The 12,983-nt window shown below is 41.8% G+C and overlaps 1 protein-coding gene across 2 annotated transcripts in view; it reads right to left on the bottom strand.

Moving 5' to 3' along the window:
• The window catches only part of VWA8 (von Willebrand factor A domain containing 8), a 185,933-nt gene extending 181,034 nt beyond the window's left edge, over positions 1-4,899 (bottom strand). Inside the window, exon 1 of one of the 2 annotated variants that reach the window (XM_056329815.1) lies at positions 4,687-4,899. In XM_056329815.1, coding sequence (XP_056185790.1) covers positions 4,687-4,831 — 145 coding nt within the window. In that variant the 5' untranslated portion in view covers positions 4,832-4,899. Of the gene's footprint in view, positions 1-3,097; positions 3,129-4,686 lie in introns of those variants that run through there. The other variant, XM_056329816.1, reaches the window with a different exon arrangement.
• Between the last annotated feature and the right edge of the window lie 8,084 nt (positions 4,900-12,983).

Below are 12,983 nucleotides of genomic sequence, written 5' to 3'. Positions count from 1 at the left end.
TGGACACAGGATTCGAGGTGCGGCCTCACCAGTGCCGAGTCCAGGGGGGATGATCACTGCCCTGGTCCTGCTGGCCACACTGTTTCGGATACAAGCCAGGATGCTGTTGGCCTTCTTGGCCACCTGGGCACACTGCTGGCTCATGTTCATCCAGCTGTCAACCAGGACCCCCTGGTCCTTTTCCACCAGGGAGCTTCCCAACCGCTCTGCCCCAAGCCTGTAGCACTGTGTAGGGTTGTTGTGACCCAAGTGCAGGACCTGGCACTTGTCCGTGTGGAACCTCATACAATCAGCCTCAGCACTTCAGTCAGGCCCCAGATTTATTGAGGTCCTTCTGGACTAAAGATCTGCAGTTTGTCAGACAGTAGGGATTTTGTCCCTACATACCAAATAGCACTTTTACACTCATCTTCTGTTGTCTGTCTTTATCTCCACTTTTTTATGTCCCCTTTTTGTGTTTTAGTTCATTACGTAGTTCCCTGCTTGGCCAAGCAGGCCTGATGAAATACCAAATCTTCCTGCACTGTGGAATGGTTCATTCCTGAGCTGTCATTAAGTTTTATTTAAAAATCTTCAAGCTCTCCTGGGCATTCTTCTTCTTCATGGGTGTTATCCAAGGGATTGTACCCACCAATCTCCTGAATTAAATGAAAGCCTGCAGTCCTTAAGTCCAGGATCCTAATTCTGCTGCTCATCTTCCCAGCCTTCCTCCAGATCCATGACTCAATCATGTTACAGTCACTGCAATCCTGGCTGCCATCTATGACGAAACTGGCCCTAGTTCTGCCCTACTTGTCAGCAGCAGATGAAGTGAAGAGTTAGTCCTGACCAGGCTCTCTGGCATCTGTGTTACAAAATTTTTACCAACACAGTCTAGAAATTATCACAAGCATATGCACAATGCCAGACTGCCCTCCTAGCAGATGTCTGGACAGTTGAAACACCCCATGAGTGGGACATTTTTGCTAGCTTCTGTAGAAAGCAGTACCCACTAACTTCTCTTAGTCATGTAGTAACAGATGCCCACATCCCCAACGTTCCTTTTCAGATCTTTCATGGCCAACGCTACTTATGTGATAAATTAGCTCACAGTGTTTTAAAACTGTATGAAGATTCCTGAAGTACAGTTTGCTCAGTGCAGAAAAGCCAGACTATCAGTCTATTTTAAACTGAGCTTAGTTATCAAATGCATTAGTATAATTTCAATAATGTATTTCAACTAAAATAAACTATAATTGAAAATCAATACAATTGTTTTTAAAATTTCCCATTTACTGAAAAAATAGCCAAATTAGACAAAACAGCTTTGAAATTCACTGTGGTATCTCCTAAGTCCCTGACTTTGCCAAGCAGGTTCAACTTCAGCCTTATGTACTAAAACGGGCAGGACTGTAACAGTTGCTAAACAGGATAATTTAAATCTTGAACAACTGCCAAATATTAAAACTCAGAAGCTATTTACTGACATCTACTCACAGGAACAATGGTGAAACCCTACTGAAGAGCATACAGAAGCTTATCTGGCTGACAACTCATCTCTTTCTTCTAGCTATATCAGCATGTCTAATAAAAGATGTGCTTTTTTTGCCACCAGCCTTTTCTCTCTTAAATGTTAGAATAATTTGAAATAATTCAGGCATAACTCTGCAAACTTTCATGACAACTGGCTTTGAAAACTCCCATCTCCAGTTGCTGCCTTCTCAGTTGTACTGACGCAACAATTGTTCGTAAGTTTTCATCATAAATCAAATCACTGGCATCATTTCAGTCACCACAATGCAGCCCCCTAAGTACAACAACAAAGAACAAAGTCTCTTAAATAGGCTTTGCCAGTGAAAAAGATATTGCCGGAACCACACTCCCAGCCGTCAACATGTGAATTTCAAAAAGATAATGACACAGGTAAAGTCAGAAAAAGGAATGTGCGAGAAAGCATTTATATTCATCACCAATCAGTTGTTTAGTCTTTGGATAGACCCGGGGGGGGGGGGGGGGGGGGGGGTGTGCAGAACCAACAACCACACAACCCACCCCAAAAACCTTTTAAACACAAGGTACCATTCAGCCTTCTTTCAGATTATAAAATTTTACCACAATCACTTAGATCCTGTACACTGATGATTAACATTACAGGATTCTGAAGTCTGATAACAGTTTTCACAGGTGATTCTGTTATACTCAGCAGATACTTTTGTATGTATTACCGAGATCTTTTAGGCTCTAAACACTGGTTTGATTAGGAACTGGGCCTGACCAGATTTTGGAAAGCATAGGAAGTGGACTTGGACAAGCAGATCTGCAGAAAACAGTTAATGAAGCTGGTGTATATTGTGGCCTAAGCAAGTGGCAAAGCATGAGTTGATTTATGTATGCTGAGCAGCAAAGCCCCCAAGAGACCTTCCATTGCCTGTACGAACTGGCAATGACTTTTATTTTTCCAGTTCTCAGTTTTTACCAAATTCATCATTTGTTCTTATTAACCCCTTAAAGCATCTCTGATATTGTGCAGTCCATCAGATTTTTTTCAAAAGTTTCATATTACATAATGCATATAAACATCAGTGAACTGAGTTACGTAGAACTTCACTTTGTTCATCTCATACTGTAATTCAAATAATAATTCATCACAAGTAACTCTGCAGTCTACTAAGGGTTCATCCTTTTCAGTCTTTTGGAAGCAAACATGAAACCTGCATTAAAAATTAATCTGATAGTCATCCTTCCACAACATTTCTTACTATAAATTCAGTTTCCCCCATTAAATAAGTTGCGCAAGCCCAAACCCTTCTTAGATAATCCTAGATAAAGAGAGAGCTGAAAAGCTAAGCATGGCTCCTTCACACACAACAGGACAAAAACCACGCAACAGTTTCACCCTTACACTTAAAAGGTACCATCACAGGCAGTAAATTCGATCTGGCAGGCATGTCAGATCCAAATTACTGGGTAGACAACAATTTGCTGTTAACAGCTCCAGCCTTTCCAGAAATACTTCTTTTTATCACTAAAGGAAGAGACATGCAACCTCAACACTGAATACAGAAAGACTTGTAATTACAGCAGCTACATAGAAACAGCAAAAACATGTATTGCACACGGAATTTCAGACCATCTCCTTGTAACTTCAGTTGCTTCAAAGGAGTAACAGGGCCTGCAAGAAGACATGCAATCACCTTTAAAATAAAATTAAAAAAAACCCCAACAACAAAACCCAAATCATAAATATTATTTCTAATATGAAGTTCCCAAATTCACATGAGCTGGGGAAGCACTATAATGAATGAGATGCCTCAGGTGCTGGGAGGGCAAATATCTCTAATATTACCTCTTAGACTGCCTTTAATAAATTAATATTTTTAATATAAAAATATATAAATATTAAAAAAAAAGGATTGTTTAGAGCTTTGGGATTTAAATACTTCTACCAAAACTATTATCATCACTGATAGTAACTGGGAATATTCCCATTATTCACATACATATACAGTGTATTCACGAATATTGCTAAGTTACACAGAACATGAAAATTATGAAGTATTTTTAGTAATACTGCATTTGCTGTTTCATTTTGCTGAATTTCTTCTTGTTCTTAAGGGTTTTCATTCCACAAAGGGCTGAAAAGTGCTGAGCTACTCTGTTCAGGTGCTTTTTTCACACACTGTTAAATTGTTGCCTTTTATCCCTATTTGTTTTAACATAAACAACCCTACATTTTTTATTACTTTTTGAATAGGAAATATCTGCGAAAATTTTTGAAGGAATTTTACGGTTATCATCATGTCCCAAAAGCTTCCTCCTTGAGAATGCAAACACATATTTAAAGAAGTGAACTGGTCAACTATTAAACAGATTTAAAAAAAATTTACATGGTGATAAATGGTATTAAAGGGGTGGGGTGGCATTAAGAACTTTAGCGAGTACCCCACCATCAGAATCACTTGCTGTCATTCCATCTCCCTAATTTACAGATGCTCACCACTTGCTCTGTATTTAGTATCTTTGCTGCTTTTGGCCTTCACCCAGAAAAGCACCAGCTACCACAGGCATATGTCACCATTTCCAAATGCCACTCCTGCTCTGCAAAGACCTGTCATCTGTCTCAAAGGTCACCAGAGGATATCCCAGGACAGTTCAGGTCATCCTTCCTAGCATACGCAACTCAAGGTCAACTGCCTATCTCGTTACCGTGTGCCACAGGCACACTCACACAAACATCAGCCCTGGCATCCCCTGCCATGGGTATGGCTTTGCCTCAACATGGGGAAAAAGCCACGCCAAGCAGAAGGAGAAAGCACGGCACCATGGTACTGGCGAAGGGCCGTTCCCACCGGTCCAGGCTGCGGGGCTGCTCCTCGCATCACTACGGGTGAGACACTTGGAAAGAGAAGCTATGGAAGGCCACACCGAGCGCCCCTGCAAGCCTGTGCCTGAACTCTGCCCCGTCTCACGCCACATTCACGACCATAAGAAAAAACAGGGGCGGCAGCGCAAAGCGGACAAGCCAGCAGCCCCTAACGTGGTAACCGGCCCACAGGCCTGCCCCGGGCCGCCTGCGGAGGGGATAGCGGCGCTGCCCACGTCTCCGCGCCCAGCGTCCGGGCCTGGGGGCTGCTCGGGCCAACGGGTGCCGGGGAAGGCTCGGGGAGGGGCCCGTGCCGGGCCTCCCCGGCGTCCGGGGGTCGTTACCTGAGCTGTGCAGCGCCCTGGCCTCCAGGCGGCCGCACCGCGCCGCGGCCGCACCGCCGCCCACGACCTGCCGCAGGAGCAGGCGGACCCTGCGCGCAGCGGGGCCCCCGGCCCCGCCGCCCAGGCACAGCACCCGCGACTGCATGGGCCGCACGGAGGCCGCCGCCGGGCCGGGCCGAGCCAAGCCAAGTAGGGGAAGGGAAACACCGCGGCACAAAGTCCCACCGGAAACTAGCGCCGCGCCGACCGGCGGCCGGGGCGGGTACGGGCCGGCGTGGGTCGCGGGGGTGGCGGCCGCCGGCTGAGCCTGCTTGTGTCGCTGGGGTGTCTGGGGAAGGCGGCGGAGGGGGACGGGGACTTCTTTCGCCCCCAGCGGTGCCGGAGCGGTGGTGTGCCTGGCCGGAGGGGGCGGCGATGGCAGGGGTAACCCTGGGCTCCGCAGCGCGGGCCGCCGCGGCCGGGAGGGAGGCGATGGCGGGCGGCGGCCGGGCCGCCTCGGCCCGGTGCCCCCGGTGTGCTTAGTGGGAGGGTGGGGGCGTCAGCTCCGAGAACGACGAGATGATTTTTACATGAAAAAGAGTGAACTCCATAGCTGGAAACGTTTAAAAGGCGCTGGAAAGCAAAGCGTGGGCAGCGGTGGCTGAGGTGAATTCATGCGCCGAAGGTATTTCCTACCTCTGATTTCTTAAATTCTGCTGATTTCATGGGCCCTCCTGTCCCAGTGCCACCCGTTCCTGTGTTCTTGGGATTAAGTTATTTTATACTTTAAGAATTATTTGAACCAAGTTACTCAGGAGTGACGTTTTGCACATGCATGGCTTAGATGTGAGGGTTTTGTAGAAAAAATGTTACTGATATAGATTTCAAAACTGGCTTGTTTCAACTGAAGTTACTAGTCTTAGTTCTATGTAAAAGCTCTGGAGTAAATTTTAGAATATTTGTGAAAGGCTGAAGCTTTCACAGTTACGGACTAAGCCTTGTTTCAAGGAAAATCCAGTTGAGGCTTGGATCTCAGCACTGGTAAAAAGATGGTGAGGGAGCTTAGCAGAAGGTAGAAGCCAAAGTCGAGTCGCTGTTTTTATCACCTGTACTTCAGGCTTTAGGTATGTCTGTGTCCAGGGGCTGGGAGAACTTCTCTCCAGTAAATCGCCCTTTTCCTGCATGTTTTCAATACTGAACGATTATACCAGAGGACAACTGCTGAGTGAGCTAAACACCGTTTAAACATAGACAACTTAGACTTCTAAGCCCCCAAAAGTCTTATGAATCATGAATGTTGATCTAGTTCTAGATGCATTTCTGCAGCTCGGTATTAGGTGCTTTAAACACCTGAGAGGCAAGATTTCATGATCTTCAGCATTTCCCATTGGCTAGAGTGTTGATTGGGTATAAATTCTATTCTTAGTACCTAATACAGGTCTATGAACCTGCTTTCTGGGTCTAAGGCAGGGTAAACTAAATTGAAACATCTTTTTATGGATATTGCCCGAATTTCTTGTAAGCTGAGGATCGTGAATGCTGGAATCTAAAGATGGCTAAGTAACAAGAAGGTCTGGGAGAACAGAGTAGGAAGGCCAGTGAAGGAAAATAACAATGGAATCGTTTATGAATGTGTTTTACCAATCTGGGATATTAGATTAGACTATTACATTGATCCTTCTGTCGTATCTGTAGGAAAAAAAGTAAATAATAAATTACAACAGATATACAAACAATTAAATGAATAACCTGAATACTGAATAGATTTTGCTGAAAATAAGACATTTCAAACTTTTGTACAGATTCACAGCAATTTCACACTGTGAATGTACAAAGCCTCCTTTTACCTCTTTGTGTGTATATATATACCTGTCAAACTAAATGCTTTAAATTTCAGCCCTGAGTCATGTATCTATAAAATGTTTTGCTTTTTGAAGCATTGTCTTAAAAATTCTGTATTAGTCAACTTTTCCAAAACTTTAAATTCAGCCTCGAGTTCAGCCTCCAACTTTCCATTTGCAGCATAAGAAAACTATATTTACTGATTTTTCAAACCATTGCTGGGGAAGTTATAATGGAAACATTGTTATCTCTGTGCATAATTATGGGAGGGAAATTTTGTTGCATATATGTATGTATACATGCATAGACAAACAACTAGATGCACAACTTGAATGTTGTGTTGGTTTTATGCTATAACGTCAGTCATGGCACCACTCTAAATTTAGTATAATTTAATAATGTGGATGTATAGAACCTAGTTTTTCTTGTATATACATGTGTATACCCACACGTGCAATTTTATCTAGCTATACAATATTACATTATCGCATGAATATGGCATCTGCTTCACTTGCTAATCATAACTGATGCATATATGCTTTACATATGTAGTACTTGCTTACTATAGAAAGCACGATTCCATCAGTGGTTCAGTGCTGTCATGAAGTGGAAGGATTTAGCAGTCTGCATCTGGTGTGTTTGTGAAGGCTCTCACAGACGATTTACAGCACTGGTAACAAACAGCTATTTCATATTTTCATTCCCTGCCTTAACAGCATTCTTATTTGGATCATGAAGTTTCTTCACAAAAATACTTTTCCTTTGATTAAACAGAAAAGAACTTACTCCAAAGAGTGAGAGCTCAAAAAAGTCTCTTGAGTTGACAGTTTCCAAACTGTTCTCTCTAGTAGCTGTCAACTACTTTGCTGTGTAGCTCTAGCTGCATGACTAAATTAGATGCAGGTGCAGACTATAAAGAACAATGCATCATCTTTGCCTAGTTGTAGTCAGTTCTTCTGACTACAAGAGCAGAGAAGACAGCTGAGATGAAATCCTAGCTTTATCTGAAGTTCGTGGGAAATCTCCAATTGAATGCAGCGAGGCCTGAATTTTACCCAAATGTTCTGGCTGAACTACAGTAATAGAAGTAAGTTAGTCTTCATTTACTGTTAAATCTTTGTCTAGAGGGTAGGTCTAACATTAAACTCCTTTGAAACTATGTCCAGAAAATGTGAAGAGGCAAAAAAGGAAGTATATTAGAATTCATACAATTCCCTAGTGGTGTGGTTTCCATCTGGCAATGCTAACAGAGAAAGTCAAGCCATAGAGGCAGGCCTTGATTACCAATAATTTTCATTCCTGAGTTCAAGAGGTTACTTTTGTATCTTTTTTCCGTTAGGCAAAATTAGTTTCCTTGTTTTAAAATGTATAGCTGTTTTCCCAAATTATCTGTAGCTACTGATGGCTTGCTTTACATGCTAGATGTGGAGGGAGAATCTGGCTTGTACAAATCTAAGTACTGATTTCCATGGAGCCACTCTAATTCACTCTAATGAGTCTTTGTAATACCAGAATGTTCTCTTTTTATATAGAATTAATTGAGAAAAATATAAATCAAGTAAAAATGGAAATGCACAGCTGTTCCTTTGTTGACCTGAACCCTAAATCTGTCCCCTGTTTTAATCCAAGTTGATTTGAAAAATGGATCCACCAATAAGATACCAAGGTTCAAATGTAAATTGTCTTATGTCTCCTGGTTCTTGCTAAACTGGCTTTCATTCATACTTTCTTCTTCGCATCTAATGATTATTAGAATATCCACCTCTTACTTATGCACTACTATAAAACAGGCAAGAGTCAAAGCTAGATTTTGTTCTACAAATGGTGTTTATAATAGATTTTCCACCCCAGAAGAGTGAATAATTACTACCTTTTTAGTTAAGGGTTGAAAGGTTTTTGTTCTCTGTTTGTATGACAGCTTCTTTCAAGAAATTAACATCCACTCCATTAGCTTTCTTACTATCTCTTCAGACCCCTCTCTGTGTTATTCTATACTGTTTGCACTGAACTAAAACAGCAAGTAAGGATAAAGTCATTATTGTTTTCTGTAAGAAATAATGACATCTGATTGCTCACTGGAAGTTTGACCTGACAGCCTGTAGCTACTTGGAAGTACCTTTCTTGAAGATCATTTTTGCAGCCATAATACCTGTATATATATATATTTTTTTTTTAAGGAACATAAAAGGTAAGAAGAACAAGCACTCTGCTGAGTGGTACCACATACTCACATTTGTATATATGTTACAACATAAATGCTCAGAGTGTAAAGGCCATAAGTATTGGCATCTGTAATTTCTTATGCCAAACTCCCATCTGTTTTCAGTAGTTTGTAACTCCATCATTCTGTACTAATTTGGGCAGAAATTCCTCATGCTGAATTTCTGCCTCAGGCTGAAGACATCTTTTGAAAACTTGAACAAAAATAGCTTAGTCGCTTTTCAGAAAAGAAAAAAGTGTTATACTCAGGAGCAGCTATAACCCTTATGTGACTGGGAAGGCTACACAACTGAGTAGCCGCATGGCATGAGGGAAATGCTTACTGCCTTCCTCGGTGCTATTGGAGAGCTGAGGGGAGACTAAAGAATATTAAAAACCTCAGTCCTGCCTGATAAATCTGCATCTGGTTTTACCAACATGAAAACAGTTCTTAAACTAGGAGCTTCACTGTTCCCAGGCTTTAGCATCAGGGCTGGAATTCTCTTAACAGTTGATCAGAATCATTCTGGTTTCAGAAAGATGCTTTTTGATGACCCTAGGTTTTTTGATGACACGGATTTTTTTTGCTGAATCATGAGCTTCTAAAAACTAGGGGAATGTATTGTTTTTAACAGCTAACTCCTCATAGTCAGTTTGCATGAAGTATGACCTAGGGTAAGACTGCATTGGCTGAGGCAGACTTCCCCCTCTTATTTCTCCTTTTAGGCCAGGGAGCACTACAGAAAACTCACCCTCTGATGGACTTTCAGTGCTCATCCTTTCCCCAGGCTGAGGAAGCAGAGGGATGAGGAGCTGAACCTGAAGGGATAGTTAGAAAGTGGTGAATTAAGCACAAGGAACCCAAAGGGGAAGTGTGAGGGAGAGCAAAGCCACTAGATGGATGTAGACTGAGTAAAAATCTACATGAACTAAAAGTACTGAAAGATGAGGTCACGACAGGGGTTGAAAGCACCATGACCATTATGTGTTGTAAGTTCTGGACACCACTGGAACCCCTGATGTTCTGCTGCTCACAGATACAATTGTGAAACCTACTGAAAATACACTGACCTGGTTCAATCATGCTGTTAGTCTGAGTGATAGGGGGAGCTTTGCTGTCCTGCTGATGCATTATTGGGACTCTAGGGCAGGAGAGTTGTTTCTATTTGATTTCTGTAATTGTGCTTTCTTTGAACTCTAGAAAAACTATAATATGCTCCAGTAAACTAATATAGTAGTTTAGTGATTTCAGACCTGTATGAAGTCAAACGTTTAGGAATTAAATGCAAAAATGATACCATTTTTTTTAGGTTATTGAAATTAAACTGCTGTTGATATGAAAATTTTCATACAATATCAATGAGGTTATTAGAAACTTATTTCATTGGCTTCATAGATATTCATAGCCTCATAAAGCCTAGTGTGCATTAACAATGTGCATGTAGAGGCTATAAGAGTTAAGAATAGCATTACAGTTATGAATTAGCATAGCATTAATACTAGAAAAGACAACAACCTCTTCAAGAAGAGAGAGACAAAGAAACCATGCATCAAGATTCTTTCCCTCCTGCTGAAGAGGATAGCACCTGGGGAGTGACAACTTCAATTTGAAGAACTCAGCAATCAGATCTATAGAATCACAGAATCATTCAGGTTGGAAAAGACCTTTGAGATCATCAAGTCCAACTGTTAACCCAGGACTGCCAAGTCCATCACTAAACCATGTCCTTTAGCACCACATCTACGGGGGTTTTTTAAACACCTCCAGGGACGGTGATTCCACCATCTCCGTGGGCAGCCTGTTCCAATGCTTGACCGCCCTTTCCATGAAGAAATTTTTCCTAATACCCAATCTAAACCTCCCCTGGCATAACTTGAGGCCATTTCCTCTTGTCTTGCTACTTGTCATCTGCGAGAAGAGACCTACGCCCACCTGCCTACAACGTCCTTTCAGGTAGAGAGCAATAAAGTCCTCCCTTGACTCTCCTCTTCTTCAGACTAAAATACCCCAGTTCCCTCAGCTGCTCCTCATCAGACTTGTGCTCCAGAGCCTTCACCAGCTCCGTTGCCCGTCTCTGGACACGCTCCAGCACCTCAGTGTCTTTCTTGCAGTGAGGGGCCCAAAACTGGACACAGGATTTGAGGTGCGGCCTCACCAGTGCTGAGTGCAGGCGGACAATCATTGCACTGGTCCTGCTGGCCACACTGTTTCGGATACAAAGTAATCACCAGTGTAGGGTATCAGCTCATTAGTGGGTTATTTGATTTTGTCCTTCCCTGTGTCCTTCATGGCTGTCATGATCCTTTAACTCTTGTATGCTTTTCACCCCATGCCCCTGAACACTAGTGTAAAGTATCTTCTAAATAAACTCCACTTGTTTGTATTTAGTGTTTTACTTATAACTGGGGTGGGCTACAACTGTACACAAAGCTGATTACTAGAGTGAATGGGTAGTGTCTGTGTAAAATGTTGTAGTTCCATTCCAGTCCCATGTGCCCTTACCCTAAAGCTTTTTTGGACTCAGCCCACAACAGAAAGGCAGCCACAGAATGTTAGTAGAGCTGTTAACTTAAGAGCTATGCAAAATATCTGATCAAAGATTACCTGCAATCTTTATCTGTTTTAATCTTGAAATGGTAGGTTTCCTTTTTTCTTAAGAATAAACACCTTGGATTTTGCTAATGTTTATGTCTTGATGGATTGCTTTTTGCTATCTACAGAATATTGCACAGAATAATCTCTAAAGGGTGACTGGCCGTGTGTCCTGGTCACACATCATCGTCAGTAAAATGCCAAAGTTCCTGAGGACAAGACTAATCTTACCCCCTTGTAATTCAGTGTTGTCCCTGTTAAGCATGGGCTAATTCAATGTATCACAAAGGTCATTTAAAATTTCAATAAATTGTGGGGCAATCTCAGAAGCTCTTACTTGCTGTTAACGAACAAAACTTCAGCTGCGGAACTTGCAACATTAATTCAGTAGGGCCTGAGGCCATTTGTGGGGCTTACACAATCCCAAAAGATGAAAATACTTATTGCCTCATTCCTGAACCTTTGAACGCTGTAGGCCTTACTTTCATGAAGAGTCGTCAACCTGCCAGGCTGGCCACAGGGTAGAGCTGCGGGTGACACATGGTGAAATATTCAGCCCAGAACGAAGGCTGAGGTGAGCACCCAACTGTTCCATTTAGACACTAATATCCGGAATCCTTGCTTAAGGGAGCTGCCAGCGAATCCCCTGCTGGCATATGTTCAGGGTCTGTCTTAACAGGAGAGTTCATAATCAGTAGCCTGACCCCTCGACCTTGTCAATGTAAATAAAATACACAAAATTGTGCCTTCTGTGCTGTCATCTCTGGGAAGAGGCATTATGGCTTGCACGTCACAACTGCATTAGCCTTGTATGAACACTGAATGAAAACCTTCACGGGCTATGGGTGCACAAAAGTGCAGATTTAAAATAGCTCTAAATGACCTGGCCTGAAATTTGAAATCCCACACAGAGTTTCATTATTATAATCTTGTGTTTAATATAAACTAGAATAAATGAGGTAATTTTTTTGCTGGAAATTTTAAACTGAAAGTTTATTAAATCTGTATTTAAAGAATGACCTAAAAAAAACTTTAAGAAATAAAAAAAGCCAAACCAGCTGTCATGAGGCTGTGATGAGATTTTCTTTCTAAAAGATAAGACCTTGAAAATGTTTGATATTCATCTCTCATAAAGTCTGTATCCAAAGTGAAGTACAATCTTTACTTTCTCAGTACAAGACTGTTTAACACAGGTCCTCCAGGGAAACTCTGACTTGATTAGAATTCTCTTAGTGTTTTCAGTGGAGCAGCAGTCTTTTACAAACTAGACAAAGACAAACTGTATACAATCTGATTGTTGTTTCAGCTATTTGTTTTGCGGCTTCATTATGTTCAGATGAAACAGTTCAAATTGAAAATTAGAAACAATAACTGCACTAAGTGAAGATAGATTCCAAAAGAAGAGGCAGGAGATACAAAAACCTCTTTCTTTTTAGGTCAACCAGAATTTCAGTGTGTGTGAATATGCAACTTAGTTTCACCTGCTCTCTTTGATGTACTGCACCTAACGATATAATTTTATCAGACAGTCTGTCTGGGAAGATTCAATTTTATGACAAGTGAAAGAAATGTGAAAATGGTAATTATGAGGAGATTAAAGTAATGCAGTACATGTTTATAGCTCATATATTAAGAGGTGGATTTTTTTTTCTTTCTTTTATGAGTGGCTGTATGGGTTTTGCTT

The sequence above is a fragment of the Falco biarmicus genome, chromosome 2, assembly GCF_023638135.1.
Source record: "Falco biarmicus isolate bFalBia1 chromosome 2, bFalBia1.pri, whole genome shotgun sequence".
Classification (NCBI taxonomy): Eukaryota; Metazoa; Chordata; class Aves; order Falconiformes; family Falconidae; genus Falco; species Falco biarmicus.
The sequence above is the reverse complement of the archived record's forward strand: the minus strand, read 5'-3'. Positions and strand labels throughout refer to the sequence as shown.